This window comes from Elephas maximus, chromosome 26 (genome assembly GCF_024166365.1).
Source record: "Elephas maximus indicus isolate mEleMax1 chromosome 26, mEleMax1 primary haplotype, whole genome shotgun sequence".
Classification (NCBI taxonomy): Eukaryota; Metazoa; Chordata; class Mammalia; order Proboscidea; family Elephantidae; genus Elephas; species Elephas maximus.
This window is the reverse complement of record NC_064844.1, coordinates 39328411-39347726: the sequence shown is the minus strand read 5'-3', so window position 1 is coordinate 39347726 and position 19316 is coordinate 39328411. Positions and strand designations below refer to the sequence as shown.

General features: G+C 41.5%; 1 protein-coding gene across 5 annotated transcripts in view; it reads left to right on the top strand.

Annotated features, from left to right (window-relative positions):
- Positions 1-9202: 9202 nt before the first annotated feature.
- Positions 9203-19316, top strand: part of ARMC8 (armadillo repeat containing 8) — a 203085-nt gene continuing 192971 nt past the window's right edge. For all 5 annotated transcript variants that reach the window (XR_007515555.1, XR_007515556.1, XR_007515557.1 and 2 more), the window contains exon 1: positions 9203-9472. Coding sequence is in view for 2 of the 5 variants with exons in the window: in XM_049870498.1 (XP_049726455.1) it covers positions 9428-9472 (45 nt within the window). In the remaining 3 variants the exon portion in view is untranslated. The remainder of the gene's footprint in view (positions 9473-19316) is intronic.

The window sequence follows — 19316 nt, the reverse complement described above, 5'->3', positions numbered from 1 at the left end:
CCAGGGCTCTGTAAACTTTCAACTAAAACAGTTAAAAAAAAAAAAAAAACACTTGAGTAATAAAATATTGAAAAAATGTTCTTTCACAACAAAAATTATTTACAATTGTGAAAGAAAAAAATAATATTTAATTTTTATTGTGTTTTAAGTGAAAGTTTTCCAGTCAAGTCAGTCTCACATAAAAACTTATATACACCTTGCTACATACTCCCAATTGCTCCACCCCTAATGAGACAGCCCACTCCCTCCCTCCACTCTCTCTTTCCCTGTCCATTTTGCCAGCATCTAACCCCCTCTACCCTCTCATCTCCCCTCCAGGCAGGAGATACCAACATAACCTCAAGTGCCCACCTGGTCCAAGAAGCTCACTTCTCACCAGCATCCCTCTCCAACCCATTGTCCAGTCCAATCCATGTCTGAAGAGTTGGCTTCAGGAATGGTTCCCGTCCTGGACCTACAGAAGGTATGGGGGCCATGACCACCAGGGTCCTTCTAGTCTCAGTCAGACCATTAAGTCTGGCCTTTTCATGAGAATTTGGGGTCTGCATCCCTCTGCTCTCCTGCTCCCTCAGGGGTTCTCTGTTGTGTTCCCTGTCAGGGCAATTATCGGTTGTAGCCAGGCACCATTAGTTCTTCTGGTCTCAGGCTGATGTAGTCTCTGGTTTATGTGGCCCTTTCTGTCTCTTGGGCTCGTAATTACCTTGTGTCCTTGGTGTTCTTCATTCTCCTTTGATCCAGGTGGATTGAGATCAATTGATGCATCTCAGATGGCCGCTTCCTAGCGTTTAAGACTCAACCCACCTGGATCAAAGGAGAATGAAGAACACCAAAGACACAAGGTAATTTTACATTCCCACCAGCAGTGTATAAGTGTTCCAATCTCTCCACAGCCTCTCTAACATTTATTGTTCTGTGTTTTTGGATTAATGCCAGCCTTGTTGGAGTCAGATGAAATCTCATAATTTGTAGTTTTGATTTGCATTTCTCTAATGGCTAATGATCATGAGCATTTCCTCATGTATCTGTTAGCTACCTGAATGTCTTCTTTAGTGAAGTGTGTCTGTTCATGTCTTTTGCCCATTTTTTAATTGGGTTCTTTGTCTTTTTGTAGTTGAGTTTTTGCAGTACCATGTAGATTTCAGAGATTAGTTGCTGATTGGAAATATCAGAGCTAAAAACTTTTTCCCAGTGTAGGTAATCTTCTTACTCTTTTGGTGAAGTCCTTGGATGAGTATATGCGTTTGATTTTTAGGAGCTCCCAGTTATCTAGTTTTTCTTCTGCATTGTTAGTAACGTTTTGTATACTGTTTATGCCGTGTACTAGGGCTCCTAACGTTGTCCCTATTTTTTCTTCCATGATCTTTATTGTTTTAGATTTTATATTAAGGTCTTTGATCCATTTTGAGCTCGTTTTTGTGCATGGTGTGAGGTATGGGTCTTGTTTCATTTTTTGCAGATGGATATCCAGTTATGCCAGCACCGTTTGTTAAAGTGACTGTCTTTTCCCCATTTAACTGTTTTGGGGCCTTTGTCAAATATCAACTGCTCATGTGTGGAATAACATCTTACTTTGATTTTAAGCTTTTCATACCCACAAAACCAAAAATTAGACATAAAAAAGCCAAACCCAAACAAACTGCAAATGTATTGACTTGTTTTTTTCCATCAGAAACCGCTCTGCAACATTGTAAATTTTTTTTCTTGCTAGAAAAGGGTAGTCTTTAATTAAATTAATTAAAAGAGTGTGAGCGTCCTTAATTTTAACTTCAAGAAGTCTCATAGCTACAAATGGATAAAGGGCCAAATTTTCAGCAGTTACATTTTTAATACTAACTCAGTAACCAAGTCACTGTGTAAACTTGTATTTTTTAAGAAAACAATACTTAAGCCTCTGTGAAATCTCCAATCCTTGGGAGTATTTTTTCCTTCATTTCCTTCATGCAGGGAGAAAAAAATTCCTTATTAAATCATGAAACAATCTAATATTACATTATCGTTTTGAGCTAATTCAAAATTTTATTTTATTTTTTTACAGTTGTAACTAGCCTACTTTGAGTCACTTGTTTTTAGAAGCAAAATTGTCTCCCTGCAAGCATATAGAATGACTGCTTGGGATAAACCTTATGTTTTAATTTCTTTGTGTTTTGATTATTTTTAACACAGGATTTGTCTCAGTCATCTAGGGCTGCTGTCTTAGTCATTTAGTGCTGCCATAACAGAAATACCACAAGTGGATGGCTTTAACAAAGAGAAGTTTATTTCTTCACAGTAAAATAGGCTAAGAGTCCAAATTCAGCGTGTTGGCTCCAGGGGAAGGCTTTTTATGTCAGCTCTGGAGGAAGGTCCTTGTCCTCAATCTTCCCATGGTTTAGGAGGTCCCCCTGTCTCTCTACTTGCCTCTATCTTTTATATCTCAAGAGATTGCCTCAAGACACAATCAAATCCTGTAGATTGAGTCCTGCCTCACTAACACAACTGCTGCCCATTCTCTCTCATTAAGATTATTTAGAGGTAAGATTTACAGCACTCAGGAAAAGCACACAATACCAGGAATCATGGCTCAGCCTAACTGATGAACATATTTTTGGGGGCACATAATTCAATCCATGACATTCTACCATTTGGCCCCCAAAAAATCACATCCTTGCAACATGCAAAACATTCACCCATCATATCATACCAACAGTCTTAACTCTAAGTCTAAAATCTAAAAATTCCTCTTTATCTGTGAAATCTAGAATACAAGTTATCTGCTTCCAAAGGTACAATGGCAGAACAGGCACAAGCTAGACATTTCCATTCCAAATGGGACAAACTGGAGGAAAAGTAGGGATAACAGGTACTAAGCAAGTCAGCAGAACACATTACGTTAGCCCTCAAAGCTTTGAAAATAATCTTCTGTTCTCTGAGACAATTTACACAATGGCCCTGCCCTCCAGACTCTAGGTTTTGGCCACACTGTCCAGATTCTGGGTGGAGGACCCTCAGCCCTGGGCTTCAGCTCTGCCTTCTAGGCCCACTGAGACAGCAACTCTGCTCCCTAGGCTTTAGGCGTGCCATTCTCCTCTTCCAACTGAGCGGCAACTCCACTCTTAGAAACACCAGAGGCCATGGCTACACCCTTTGAAACCCCTGAGGTCATGCCCATACCTTTTGAGACTGAGGCAGGTCATCTTCTTGTGTTGTCTCTTCAGCTTCTGCTTCCTGGTTTCTTGGCCTCTCAGCTCCTAGGGCCTCACGCCCACATCTGCCCTGCTGGGGCAAGTGTTCCAAAGCTCTGTAGCTCCACAGATAAGTGCCTGGAGGCACCCCACTCTGCCAGGAAGCCTCCTGCACATAGGCACTCAGTTCTCTGGCTCCGTGGGTCAGCAAGCCTAGCTCCGCGGATAAGTGTCTAGAGGCACCCCATTCTACCAGGAAGCCTCAGATGTACAGGCACTCAGTTCTCTCACTCTGTGGGTTGGCTCCAGCACTGTCTCATGCTAGCCTCCTGGTTCTGCTGCTGTTGGTTCTCTGCTGTTGCCGCTTCTCTATGACTGCAGGTTCTCTGCCATGCTTGTCCTCTGCCACTGTTTCAACTTTATCCATTCACAGTTTCAAAACTGCTTCCACATTTTAGGTATCTGTTACAGCAGCACCCCACTCCTGGTACCAAATTCTTTCTCAGTCATTTAGTGCTGCCATAACAGAAACACCACAAGTGAATGGCTTTAACAAAGAGAAATATATTTCTTCACAGTAAAGTAAGCTAAAGTCCAAATTCAGGGTGTTGGCTCCAGAGGAAGGCTTTCTGTCTCTGTTGGCTCTGGAGGAAGGTCCTTGTCCTCAATCTTCCCATGGTCAAGGAGCTTCTCGGGTGCAGGGACCCTCGGTCCAGAGGATGTGCTCTGCTCCTGGTGCTGCTTTCTTGGTGGTAGGAGGTCCCCCTCTCTCTCTGCTTCTACCTTTTATATCTCAAGAGAGTGCCTCAAGACACAATATAATCCTGTAGGTTGAGTTGTGCCTCACTAACACAACTGCCGCCCATTCTCTCTCATTAACATTATAGAGGCAGGATTTACAACACATCTGAAAAGCACACAATACCAGGAATCGTGGCCCAGTCCAACTGATAACACACATTTTTTGGGGGACAGTTCAATCTATGACAGCCATTATAACAGAAATACCACAAGTGGGTGGCTTTAACAAAGAAAAATTTATTCTCTCACAGCCGAGGAGGTTAGAAGCCCAAATTCAGGGTGCCAGCTCCAGGGCAAGACTTTCCTTTTCTGTCGGCTCCAGGGAAAGGTCCTTGTCATCCATCTTTCCAGGTCAACGAGATTCTCAGCACAGGGACTCCTAGTCCAAAGGATGTGTTTTTCTCCTGGCTCTTGTTTCTTGGTGGTGTGAAGTCCCCATGTCTCTCTGCTCACTTCTGTCTTTTATATCTCAAAGAGATTGACTCAACATACAGCTTAATCCTGTAGATTGAGTCCTGCCTCATTAACATAACTACCACTAATCCCACCTCATGAACACCATAGAGATAGGATTTATAACACATAGGAGAATCACATCCAATGACAAAATGGTAGATAACCACACAATACTGGGAATCATGGTCTAGCCATGATTCCCAAGTTGACACACAATCTTTTTTTTTTTTTAATTGTAGTTTAGGTGAAAGTTTACAGGTCAAGTTAATTTCTCATACAAAAATTTATACACATATTGTTATGTGACCCTAGTTGCAATCCCTATAATGTGATGGCACACTCACCCTTGCTACCTTGGGTTTCCTGTGAGTTGACATACAACCTTAATCATCATACTCAACATAATAACTCTTAGTTATAGGTTTTATGACTTCCAGATTCCATTTCTGTAGTGTAAATGATAAAATGATTGGACTTACTTTGCGCAACTTGTTATCTTTGCTTTTCCATTTTCAAACACATCTGCCTAATATTCTCACCATTGCTTGGGGTGGGGGGTGGCATGGGGATGGTGGGTTGCTATTAGCGGCAACCCAGAAGATGGCATAGCCATCTGAAGATCTGCTTTTTTTTTTTTAATTTTGCTTTAAGTAAAAGTTTACAGCTCGTTAGTTTCTCATACAAAAATTTATATACACATTGTTATGTGACCCTAGTTGCTATCCCTATAATGTGACAGCACACTCCTCCTTTCTACCCCAAATTTCCCTTGTCCATTCAACCAGCTCCTATCCCTTTCTGCCTTCTCCTCTTGCCTCTAGATAAATATCATTTTATATGTTATAGTCCAGCCTAATCTTTGGCTGAAGAGTTGGCTTTGAGGATGGTTTTAGCTCTGGGTCAACAGAGAGTCCGGGGGCCATGTCCTCTGGGGTTCCTCCAGTCTTAGTCAGACCAGTAAATATGGTCTTTTCAGTAGAATTTGAGTTCTGCACCTCACTTTTCTCCTGCTCCGTCAGGGATTCTCTGCTTTATTCCCTGTCAGGGAGGTCATTGGGGGTAGCCGGGCACCATCTAGTCTTCTGGTCTCAGGCTGATGGAGACTCTGGTTTACGTAGCCCTTTTTGTCTCTTGGGCTAATATTTTCCTTGTCTGAAAATCTGCCATTTTTTTTAGTGGCTCTTCTCCTCCTGTAAAAAATTAGAGTTCTTTTCCTAGCATTGATTTTGGAGAATCTCTAAGTTTGCTCTTGGCTACTAACCTAAAGGTTGGCAGTTCAAACCTACCCAGTGGTGCTACAGAAGGAAGGCCTGGCTATCTGATTCCGTAAAGATTATGGCCAAGAAAACCCTACTCTGCAACACATGGGGTTGCCATAAGTTGGAATCTACCTGATGGCAAAGTTTTTGTTTTGTTTTTTGACCAGCATTCCCACACCTAAACCCAAAGAAGTGCCGTTTTAGTTGTTCAATTAGACAAATGTTTATGGACAAGTCAGACTCTGTGGAGTAGTACACTGAACTTTGCCTGGCCTATTCTTTATACTTCAGGTCAGAAGGAGGGTGTCACCTCCACCAGAAGGACTTCCTATAATCTCATTCCTGGTGAGGTTCCCCTCCTATGGGCCTACCTAGCCCCACACCCTGTCACTTATCACCCTACATTCTAATGATTTGTCCATTTGTCTCTCTTCACCTCTTGCCTGAAAGCTCTGTGAGAACAGATAATATATCTCTCGTGTTCATAATTGTATTCCCTTTGCTGGGCACAGTGCCTGGCACATAGACAGTACTCAAGAATATTTTGTTGAATGAATGCATTTCTAGGATTCTTGGCTAGGTCCTCTTTTTTATCTTCTAAATGAGTTCCTTTTTCAATATTAAAGGGAAAAAAACTTACTTAATGTATACGTAAATTACCCACTGTGTATTTCCTTGCTGTTATACGGAGGCTGAATCAAAAATTCTTACCCAGTTTCTATGTATTACATAGCTTTGAAGAATTTGCCTAAAGCTACTTAGCATCAAAACTTTTACCTAGAAGCTCAGTTCCTGGATCTTCCAAGGTTAGGGGTTTTGTTACTCAAGGCTCCTTTCCTGTAAAATGGCCATGCCAGTCTTCTGGAAATAAAACAGACAGCCTGGGTGGGGTAGCAGAGGTGTTGGATGCTCTAAATTGCATTACCAGTCACCTTCTGATTTCAGCCACATCTGTAGTGAAAGTCCTATGCAAACTCAGACTCATGCTGCCTGCAACACATCCCAGGAGCGAGTCTACAGACTGCTCTTCTGCATCAAGTAAAAGAAGTCCTCTCTGTTCTGTGAACACATACAGGAGAGCATGCAGTTAACAACCCTGGGGAAACCCTCAACCAATGCAGGATAGGATAAATGTGGATAAATGTTCCAGGCTCATGATGGATAATTCAGGGAGGCATTCTGTACATTACTTAGTGGTTCTGGAGGAACAAGTGATAACCTCAATAATGGACCCTTATGCTGACTTTTCTTTTTTCTTTTTCACTCTCCTTGACCCATCATTTCTGTTTCCTAGAAGCACTTCCCAAATCACCTAACTGTGTGCAAATCATTGTCTCAGGCTCTGCCTTTGGAGGTGCTGAAACTAAGCCAAGCATTCATTCAAGGCGACTACTCTGTGCTGTTATTGTTGTTAGCAACCCTGTGCACAACAGAATTGGGCTGTTGTGATTCACAGGGTTTTCATTGGCTGATTTTTCAGAAGTAGATCCCCAGGCCTTTTCTTCCTAGCCTGTCTTTGTCTGGAAATTCTGCTGAAACCTGTCCGGCATCATAGCAATATGCAAGCCTCCACAGATGAGTGGTGGCTGGTTGCCCTTAGGTGCATTGGCTGGGAATCGAATCTGGGTCTTCCACATAGAAGGCAAGAATTCTACAACTAAACCACCAGTACCCCTGCTCTGCTAGGCATTGAAGATAAAAGATGTAGAAGATAAAATCACTAGTGTCTGCCCTGAAGTGTATAATGGGGAGACAAGTAAACAATTAAAAAAAAAAATGCTATGTTAGTGGCAAGTACAGAATGATGTACGAACATATAAGGAAGCACCTAATCCATACTTGGGGGAGGAGATTCCTAGAGAATGTATTGCTTGAGCTAATGGAGGGAGTATAGGCCAAATACAGCTATAATAACTTTGTATCATACACATGTCAACTGAAAATTCAACTGAAACCTCTTTGTGCTATGTCTACGGGTTATGGGGTTGACAGGAGTTGGAGTCATCTCAGCAGCAACCAACAACAAAGGGTTATGCTCTGTCCTGTAGTGGGATGTGGTACATGGCAGGATTTTAGGTGGTACATGGATGGGCATTTAAACTTTTTTGTAGTTGTATATTTATGTCAATGTGTACTCGAATAAAATATAAGGAGCACAACAAACTTGATTTCACAAAGTATCATGGTTTAGGATGAGGCTTAAATTTTTAAATGAGTCAACATTTGCTTTAAAGAAAAAATATTGAGTGAATGATAATACCCAGATGTAGATTGGCAGGTAGGTGGTAGGCAGATTACTTCAGTTTGGGAAACAATGTTACAGCAGAATGAATATCTAAAATGAAATTCCTGCCTTCCAGGAACTCACAGTTTCTTGGGGATCACAGACCCACAAGCAACGATGACAAATGCTACAATAAATTTAGAAATTATGTACAGGGGGAAGATGGGAAAATGTGAAGAGCAAAGTGAAGGGGAGGCTAGAGGCTACAAGACCAGTTGGAAGGATGTTGCGCTAGTCCAGGGGAGAGGTAATAACAGCCTGAATCAGGGAGTGGCCATAGAAATAGAAGAAAGACAACTAATGTAAGAGGCTCATTGCAACTCTCCTGTGAAAAATCTTACTGGTTGCGAGCAGGACAAAGGTAAAACCTGTCTAGCTAAGTCAAGAGCAGTTTGATCCACACCAAAAAAAAAAAAAAAGGGAGAGCTCAATTCATGACCACAAATTATAACATATATATGTTACAATTATAAAAATATAATTAGGACCATACTTTTATTTGGCTTCAGTTATCATAACTTTTTAGTATGAATTATTCAGATATTTGCCCTAATTTTTCCCAATTGATTCAGAGGCTGGAGAAATGCTAACACATATACAGGTAGCTTTCTATGTTTCAGTAATATTCTAAGCGCTTTACATTTATTGACTTCTCTATCTTCATAACCTTTATCTCACAGATGAAGAAACTTAAGCTTAATAGGTTAAGTAACTGATCAAGAAATTAAGCAGCTGATAAGTGAAGTAGCAAGGATAAAAAACCCAGGCATTCTGGCTCTTTACACCAGAATAAATGCGTCGGGCAGACAATGCTAAAGCGGGTCACACTTCAGCGCTGGGGCGTGAAACACTCTTAACGGTGGCAGAAGATCTGGTTACGAGATCTAGCTTTGCGGGTAACCTCAAGCAAATAGCCGCTTACTCAGAAAAGCTTTTTCTGAGCCACAGTTTCTCCACCTGTAAAATGGAGATAATAACGATGCCAAGGGATTGGTGAAAAGAGAGAGACAATGGCTGTAAAAGTGCACTTCAAACTATATACACGGCTCCACATACTAGTTTTCCGGGATACAACTACACGAACCCACAAATTGTAACGAACCAGTCGGCGTAACTTGCAGCTCCAGCGCGAGACTCCGCCCCCGAGGCTCCGCCCATCGCAAGAGACAGGTGGGGCCGGCAGATTTTTTTGCGCATGCGGAAACTGCTGCCCCAGCCCCTCTCTCTAACCCGAGAGTAGCTGCTGTTTCTGAGCCGACGATTCGTAGGGAGGACCCTTGCGCGGTTCCCCTTTGCTCTCCCTTCTGCGGGCCTTTCCGGTATCTCAGCGGTGTCCAGAGCGTACCACGTTCTCGTCTACTCACTTGATTTTTTGCAGAGGTGGCTGCCGTTGGCCCCAAGAGTTCGCTGTCGAAAGTGCTGGCACCCGCGAAGGCGTCGGGAGCAGCTGGGTGGGAAGGTTCAAGATGGCGTGCCTATTGGAGACCCCGATCCGCATGAGCGTCCTCTCGGTGAGTGACCCGCCGCAGCCGTGACCCGGGAGCCCTAGCTCGCCCCGCAGCGTTCCCCCAAGCGCGGCGTGCCTCCTGGGCACCACCCCCTGGGGTGGCCTCCGGCTCAGCCTCGGATCGGGGGGTAAGGAGGGGTGGGCGGACGGGATAGATGGTACCCGGCCGAGCTACAGACGTTTCCAACTCCGTAGGCTCCCACTGGTGCCGGACCCAGGACGGCGTCCGGTGGACAGGGTGGTGGAGCGTGCGGGCAACTGACCCAGCGGCGCGGCTTGGGCTTTGCCAAGCGCTTCTGTGAACCTTCCTCTTAGCGATGCCCTTTCTCCGGGCCGCGGCTCTGCCTGTGAGGCGCCGGGCTTGCTGCCGGCCTGGGAACGAACTTCCACTCGGCCCCCTGAACCTTTGGCAAGTAGAAGTGCAGACTCCTTGGCCGTTCCCCAGCCCCACCCCTCCGAAGCCTCAGAGCTGCCAGTCCAGGTCTGTGTTGCTCTTATCACGTCCCAGCTGCCGGGCACGGGCTGCAGCGGCTTGCTTCTACGGTTTGTGGTTATTTTCTCCGCTCTGCCCAGGAAATCGCGGTTCTGAGTTTAAAGGAACGCTAAACTTCTGGGGCTTGGCATTCCTTTTTTCTCTAAGGGGAGTCAAACACTGAGAAAAAGAGACCCAATTTTCATTTATTGCAAGAAGGGAACGTATTATCATGCTGGGAAGTAATGTGTGTGTTTTTTTTTTTAATTAAAAAGAAAAAAGGCTTTTACTCTGCTGCTCGTGAAAAAACCAGGACCAGGGTGTGAAACTTACCTGGAGATAACTTACAAAGCTTTTGCAACAAGTTCGAACTGCCCAACTCTGTGAATGGTTAGTCTACCAGTGGTTATTTGAGTTGTTGGACTTTTACACTTACTATGGAAGCTATAGGGTCGCTGTGAGTCGGAATCGACTCGACGGCAACCGGTTTGGTTTTTTTTGGTGGAAGCCAGCCTAACACAATGAGAGGGTGTAGTTAGACTATAGATGATTTGTTGGGTTCCTAGAGTCGGTTACTCCAACCGGTTTCTTTTCTGTTTTTTGCCGTCCAACAAACACTTGCTCCTATCTGAAAGCACCTAAGACATTGTTGATGATTCAGGATTAGAGCAATGTGGCATACTGCAACCTCAAAAAGGAATAAATTGACAATACAATAATAATTTAATTTTGAGGGGTTGTCAACAATTTTGTCCCCTGATCCATTTTAACAATACTTTATTTTTTTAAACTGCAAACGGGGAAATATGGCTCACTGATATATTGGATCAGATTAGCCCATTACTCCATCTCTGACTGTAATGCCCAGGAATGTTTTGTGGGAAAGCAGCCCAGTGACTTTTCCCTGGTTGTGTTCTTTCAAAAAGGATAGGTGTCGTGTCTTTTCTCAATTACCCTTTAATTATCTATTTAGATTTCAATTATCCTTCAGTTCACCTGAAGCTTCTTTACTTTTGTACATTGTCAGCTTGTGTAGTGCATATGATTGAAAATTTTCATCTGTTTTACTCTATCAATATTTCCTGCTTAATTTTATTCAGAAACTTCTTGAAGAGTATTCCTTACTTGTAATTGGGATTTGCGTTAGCCCTAGTCTTTTTGGGTGCCTATTTTTATAGGTTATCAGAGTCCTAAAGTCTAGTCTGTCAATTCTTCAGTTGTAGAGCCTTGGAAAATTAGCTTTGGATAAATGACTTGAACTATCTAAACTCACTTGGTTGATTTGTATCAGAACTGATTTTACTAATTTAAAGTAAAAGCTCCACCTTTCAAAGTACTGCTACCAAAAAAACAAACAAACAAAAAAACCCCACTGTCAAAGGCACTGCTTTTTGGAGTACAAAGTGTAGGTGCTAGGTGGTGTACTTTCAGGAATGCAAGGATGAGATCAGACATGCCCTCAAGGAGCTCATAGCCTGGAAGACTAATACCTTGATAAACATAATTTGAACAAGGTGGAAATCAAATTGCTTTAAATGCCCTTTATGTTTTTTCCCTGAAATCTCACTCACTCTCCTGGCCTTAACTGTGATCAGTTCACACATCTACCCTGCCAGCCTTGACTTTTCTCTCACATCTAGTCTCATATCATCAGTTGTGTGGATGCCACATATTTCCAACAAAGCACATTTCTTCTAAGACAAGGAGTTAGTCATGACTTCCCAATTTTTTATTAATGGTACTGTCTTTCACTGATCACTCAATGTTAAATCTCCTTACTCTTTGACTTGTCCGTTTCATGCCCCTGTATCTAATCAGTCCTTAAGTTCTGTTGTTTGTTCATTGTTAGTGTTTCTCACAGCTCTCTCTTCCTGTGGCCGCACTAGCGTTAAGGACCTTACCAATTTGTGCCTGCTCTACCACAGTAATATCCTCATGATTATTTTTACTTGTCTCTAATGTCTTACTCTTTCAGTTTAGGTTCATCTGCACTTTACTTTCCCTAAAGAACACTTTGGACGTGACACTTTCGTGTGTTCACTTTGTTAATGAGTTCCTGTTGCTGAAAAGCTGACGTTCATATTCATCATCGAATTTGAGATTCTTTAATCCTTTGCATGGAAACCTGGTGGCGTAGTGGTCAAGTGCTATGGCTGCTGACCAAAGGGTCGGCAGTTGGAATCCGCTAGGTGCTTCTTGGAAACTCTATGGGGCAGTTCGACCCTGTCTTATAGGGTCGCTATGAGTCAGAATCGACTTGACGGCACTGGGTTTGGTTTTTTTTTTTTTTGGTAATCCTTTGCGTGGAAACCCTGGTGGTGTAGTGGTTAAGAGCTACGGCTGCTTAACCAAAAGGTCAGCAGTTCAGATCCACCAGGTGCTCCTTGGAAACTATATGGGGCGGTTCTACTCTATCCTGTGGAGTGGCTATGAGTCGGAATTGACTCCACGGCAGCAGGTTTGGTTTGTTTGTTTGTTTTAATCCTTTGCATGAACATCCTATCCTATATTAACTGTCTTTCTCAGGTTGAAGTGACCTTGAGTTCTTCCAAACCCCAGTAACTCTTATTGTCTGTCCACTCATTTGAGCATATGAATTATAGCTTTGTATGGATTTATTTATGTAGTGTATTTTGAGCTTCTGTCAATTGCTAGGCATGCCACTGGGTTCTGGGAATACAGCAGTAATCTACACAGACCTGTCTCAGCTCTTTTGGAGAGTGTAGGCTAATGGGGAAAATAAATATCAAATAATCACACAGTTACTTGTTTGTGAATGCTGATTAGTGCCAAGAATGAAAAATAGGGGGTGCTGTGGTGCAGTGGTAAAGAGCTCAGCTGCTAACCAAAAGGTCGGCAGTTAAAATCCACCAGCCATTCCTTGGAAATCCTACGGGGCAGTTCTGCTCTACCCTATAGGGTCGCTATTTGTCCGAATCTACTTGATGGCAGTGTTTTTTTCTGGTGAGTGTGTGTAATAGGGGAAGCTGATCTAACATGGGAGACAATAGGGAGAGTTAGGGAGGGTTTCCCTGAAGAAGTAGTTGAGAGTTGAAGGATGAGTGGGAGCTAACTAGAAGTGACAGGAAAAGTGCATTCCAGACAAAGGAAACTGCTTTTGCAAGGCTCTGAGGCCTTTAGTAATTATTTTGTCCTCTCAGAAACCAGTTGCCTCCACATTGATTCAGACTCATGGAGACTCTGTGTGTCAGAGTAGGACTGGACTGCGGTCCATAGGGTTTTCAGTGGCTGATTTTTTTTGATGTAGATTGCCAGACCTTTCTTCCGAGGTGCCTCTGGGTGGGCTCGAACCAAGCATGTTAACTGTTTGCACCTCCCTAATACGCTGAGCTGCTAACTGAAAGGTTGGAGATTGGAGTCCACCCAGAGGCACCTCAGAAGAAAGGCCTGGCAGTCTACTTCTGAAAAATCAGCTATTGAAAACCTTGTGGAGTACGGTTATACTCTGACACACATGGAGCCACCATAAGTTGGAATCAGCTCATCAGCAACTGGTCTCAGAAGTAAATTAATTTAAAGGTAAGCGCTTGACCTTTTTTTTTATACTACTACTACTTATAGCACTATGTTTTGCATGTACTAGGTACACAATAAATGTTTGATCGAGCTCTTTCTATTGGGAAGTTTGACAAACTCTCCAACTCTCTTACTGGACTGCACCATGACCACCCCATCCTTGTTTGATTTGTGTTTAGCGTTACGATGTCACCCTTTCTGACAAATTTATAAATTCTATCATGTCTCCCAAATTTATGCTGAATTTTTTAAAAACTTATTTTGAAATAATTATAGAGTCATGGAAAATTGCAAAGATACTGTACAGAGGTCATGTGTACCTTCACCCAGCTTCCCCACTTGGTTACATATTACATAACTGTCGTACAATATCAAAATTAGGAAATTGATGTTAGTCTAAAGTATGTGTATAGTTTTGTATCATTTTACCACATGTATATATTCACGTAACCTCTACTGCAGTCACAATACAGAACTATTCCATCACTCACGCTACCCCTTTAGATTCATACATCTCCCCTTGCTTCTGCTGTACCTAATCCCTGGCAACCACTAATCTGTTCTCCATTGCTATAATTTTGTCATTTCCAATAATATTACGTAAATGGAATTGTACAGTATGTGACCTTTTGAGATTGGCTCTTGTCATTCAGCATAATACTTTTGAGGTCCATTCAAGTTATGTGTATCAAGACTTCCTTTTATTGCTAAGTAATATTCCATGGTATGGATGTACCACAGTTTAATCATTCACCTATTGTAAGACATTTTGGTTATTTCCAGATTTTGGCTATTATAAATAACCTGCTATGAACAACCATGTACAGGTTTTTGTATCTCAGAGACAAATGCCCAGGAGTGTGATTGCTAAGTCGAATGGTAAATGTATGTTTATTTTTTAAAGAAATTGCCAAACGATTTTCCAGAGTGGCTGTAATACTTTACATTTCTGCCAGTTTCTTTGCATCTTCACCAGCATTTGGTCTTGTCATTATTTTTTATTTAGCTGTTCTGAAAAGTGTGTAGTGCTATCTCATTATAGTCTTAATTTACATTTTCCTAATGGTTGAAAATCTTTTCATTACTTATTTGCCATCCATGTATATCCTCTTTGGCGAAATGTCTCTTCATGTCCTTTTGTTCGTTTCCTTATTGGATTATTTACTTTTTTTACTGTTGAGTTTTGAGAGCTATTTATATATTCAAAATAGGAGTCCTTAGGTGCTTTGCAAATATTTTCTCCCAGTCTGTAGCTTGTTTTTTCATTCTCTTAAATAATCAAAAATAATTTTTGTATGAGATCTAGGTCAAGGTTTAATTCAAAATGGATTATAGATTTAACTATAAAATATAAAATAAAACTTTTAGATTTAAAAAGGACAAAATCTGCAGAACTTAGGGTTTGGTGAAGCCTTCTTAGCTGTAACACCAAAAACACAACTCATAAGAGAAAACAGTTAGACTTCATCAAAATGAAAAATTTGTGTTCTGTGAAAGATCCTGTTAAGGGGATGATTGTGTTTCACTTTGGTCACTTTCTAATGGTGTAAGAACGGTAAAGTAATCATACGTCTTTGAATCACATAGTAGGCTGGTGTAGACAACTAGAGTACTTGTTAATTTTAATTAATTAATTAATTAAAATAATTTGTATTGTGCTTTAAGTGAAAGTTTACAAATCAAGTCAGTCTCTCACACATAAACCCATATACACCTTGCTACACACTCCCAATGACTCTCCCTCTAATGAGACAGCCCGCTCTCTCCCTCCACTTTCTCTTTTCATCTCCATTTCACCAGCTTCCAACCTCCTCCACCCTCTCATCTCGCCTCCAGGCAGGAGATGCCGACATAGTTTAATTTATTATTTAATTATTTAATTTAGATATCTTTATAATCTTATTCCAGTGCCAATGTGCCTTTTTTTGACAAGTAGCTATTAGAAATATACAGGCATTCCTTGGAGATATTGCGAGTTCAGTTCCAGACGACCACAGTAAAGCAAATATTGCAATAAAGCGAGCCACAGGAATTTTTTGGTTTCCCAGAGCATATGAAAGTTAAATTTACACTCTATTGTAGTCTATTAAGTATGCAGTAGCATTATGTCTAAAGAAACAATGTACATACCTTAATTAAAAAATACTGCTAAAAAATGATAACCATCATCTGAACAAGTCGTAATCTTTTTTTTCTATTAACTTTTATTGAGCTTCAAGTGAACGTTTACAAATCAAGTCAGTCTGTCACATATAAGTTTATATACATCTTACTCCTTACTCCCACTTGCTCTCCCCCTAATGAGTCAGCCCTTCCAGTCTCTCCTTTCGTGACAATTTTGCCAGCTTCCCACTCTCTCTATCCTCCCATCCCCCCTCCAGACAGGAGATGCCAAGACAGTCTCAAGTGTCCACCTGATATAATTAGCTCACTCTTCATCAGCATCTCTCTCCTACCCACTGTCCAGTCCCTTTCATGTCTGATGAGTTGTCTTCGAGGATGGTTCCTGTCCTGTGCCAACAGAAGGTTTGGAGACCATGCCCGCCGGGATTCCTCTAGTCTCAGTCAGACCATTAAGTATGGTCTTTTTATGAGAATTTGGGGTCTGCATCCCACTGATCTCCTACTGCCTCGGGTTCTCTATTGTGCTCCCTGTCAGGGCAGTCATCGATTGTGGCCGGGCACCAACTAGTTCTTCTGGTCTCAGGATAATGTAGGTCTCTGGTTCATGTGGCCCTTTCTGTCTCTTGGGCTCTTAGTTATCGTGTGACCTTGGTGTTCTTCATTCTCCTTTGCTCCAGGTGGGTTGAGACCAATTGATGCATCTTAGATGGCCGCTTGTTAGCATTTAAGACCCCAGACGCCACATTTCAAAGTGGGATGCAGAATGTTTTCATACTAGAATTATTTTGCCAGTTGACTTAGAAGTCCCCTTAAACCATGGTCCCCAAACCCCCGCCCTTGCTCCGCTGACCTTTGAAGCATTCATTTTATCCCGGAAACTTCTTTGCTTTTGGTCCAGTACAGTTGAGCTGACCTTCCATGTATTGAGTGTTGTCCTTCCCTTCACCTAAAGCAGTTCTTATCTACTGATTGATCAGTAAAAAACCCTCTCCCTCCCTCCCTCCCTCCCCCCCTCGTAACCACAAAAGTATGTGTTCTTCTCAGTTTATACTATTTCTCAAGATCTTATAATAGTGGTCTTATACAATATTTGTCCTTTTGCCTCTGACTCATTTCGCTCAGCATAATGCGTTCCAGGTTCCTCCATGTTATGAAATGTTTCACAGATTCGTCACTGTTCTTTATCGATGCGTAGTATTCCATTGTGTGAATATACCACAATTTATTTACCCATTCATCCGTTGATGGACACCTTGGTTGCTTCCAGCTTTTTGCTATTGTAAACAGAGCTGCAATAAACATGGGTGTGCATATGTCTGTTTGTGTGAAGGCTCTTGTTTCTCTAGGGTATATTCCGAGGAGTGGGATTTCTGGGTTGTATGGTAGTTCTGTTTCTAACTGTTTAAGATAATGCCAGATAGATTTCCAAAGTGGTTGTACCATTTTACATTCCCACCAGCAGTGTATGAGAGTTCCAATCTCTCCGCAGCCTCTCCAACATTTATTATTTTGTGTTTTTTGGATTAATGCCAGCCTTGTTGGAGTGAGATGGAATCTCATCGTAGTTTTAATTTGCATTTCTCTAATGGCTAATGATCGAGAGCATTTTCTCATGTATCTGTTAGCTGCCTGAATATCTTCTTTAGTGAAGTGTGGGTTCATATCCTTTGCCTATTTCTTGATTGGGTTGTCTTTTTGTGGTTGAGTTTTGACAGAATCATGTAGATTTTAGAGATCAGGCACTGGTCGGAGATGTCATAGCTGAAAATTTTTTCCCAGTCTGTAGGTGGTCTTTTTACTCTTTTGGTGAAGTCTTTAGATGAGCATAGGTGTTTGATTTTTAGGAGCTCCTAGTTATCTGGTTTCTCTTCGTCATTTTTGGTAATGTTTGTAATCTTTTTGATGGTGGAGGGGCTTGCCTGGATGTTGATGGCTGCTGACTGATCAGGTTGGTGGTTGCTGAACGTTGGGGTAGCCATGGCAATTTCTTAGAATAAGACAATAATAAAGTTTGCTGTATCCATACACGAAGTATATTGATATCCTTTCGTGAAAGATTTCTTTGATGCTGTTTGATAGCGTTCTACCCACAGTAGGCCTTCTTTCAAAGTTGGAGTCAGTTCTCTCAAACCCTGCTACTGCTTTATCACCTAAGTTTATGTGATATTCTAAATCCTTTGTTGTCATTTCAACAGTGTTTACAGCTTCTTCAGCAGGAGTAGACTCCATCTCAAGAAACCACTTTCTTTGCTCATCCATAAGAAGCAACTCCTGATCTGTTAAAATTTTATCATGAGATTACAGCCATTCAGTCACATCTTCAGGCTCCACTTCTAATTCTAGTTCTCTTGCTGTTTCCACCCCGTCTGCAGTTACTTCCTCCACTGAAGTCTTGAACCCCTCAAAGTCATCCATGAGGGTTGTAATCAACTTCTTCCATACTCCTGTTAGTGTTAATATTTTGACCTCCTCCCGTGATTCAAACATCTAGAATGGTGAATTCTTTCCAGAAGGTTTTCAGTTGACTTTGCCCAGATCCATCAGAGGAATCACTATCTACGGCAGCAATAGCCTTAAAAAATGTATTTCTTTTCTTTTTCTTGTTTGGCTTTAACAAACAAATTTATTTTCACACAGTTTAGGAGGCTAGAAGTCTGAGTTCAGAGCATTGGTTCTAGGGGAAGGCTTGCTTTCTCTCTTGGCTCTGGAGGAAGGTCCTTGTCTCTGAGCTTCTTCTCCTGGGCAGTCTTCATGTGGTTTGGCATCTGTCTTCCCCTATCTCTGCTCTTTTTGTTAAATCTCTTTTATATCTCAAAAGAAATTGACTCAGGATCTAATCCTGCCTCATTAACATAACAAAAACAACCCGTTCCCAAATGGGATTATAACCACAAGCATGGAGATTAGGATTTACAGCACATATTTTTGGGGACATAATTCAATCCATGACACTCTTAGCATTTATTCTGAGGAGAGATTTAGAGATTTGCACAGATTTATGAATGAGGATGTGCACTGCAACATTATTTTTAAGAATGAAAAATAGGAAGCAGCACAAATGTCCACTCACAGATGTTTGGTGAAATAAATTGTGTTCCACCCATTTAGTTATTAAAGCCTAGGATATAAGAAAACGTTATTTTTAAGTGAAAAAAACAGCAGGCTAGAAAAAGGTCTACCATATGTATTGCAACAAGTTATTTGCAAGGATCAATTGAGACCATGAATATAAAAGTGATTTTCTCTTTTATACTTTAAATTTCTTGAAATTTTCTTGTAAGAACTGTGTATTGCTTTTATCGTAAAAGTCTAGTAAATATCAAGAAGTGATTTGTCAACTGGAAAGGGTTATACAAGTATGAGGGCATATTCTTATTCTTCAAAGATATTTGGTTCTTAGGAAACTTTTTTTTAATTCTTCCCACTTCCTTCTTTATGCTTTAGATGAGGCTTTACGGAGCAAATTAGTCTCTCATTAAACAACGCACATATTGTTTTGTGACGTTGGTTGCCAACCCTGCAACTCGTCAACACTCCCCCCTTCTCGACCTTGGGCTCCCCATTTCCATTTGTCCAGCTTTCCTGTCCCCTCCTGCCTTCTTGTCCTTGTCACTGAGCTGGTGTGCACATTTAGTCTTGTATATGTGGTTGGGCTGTGTGTATTGTTCGTTTTGTGTATATTATTGTTTGTCTTATTGGCCTATCTAATCTTTGG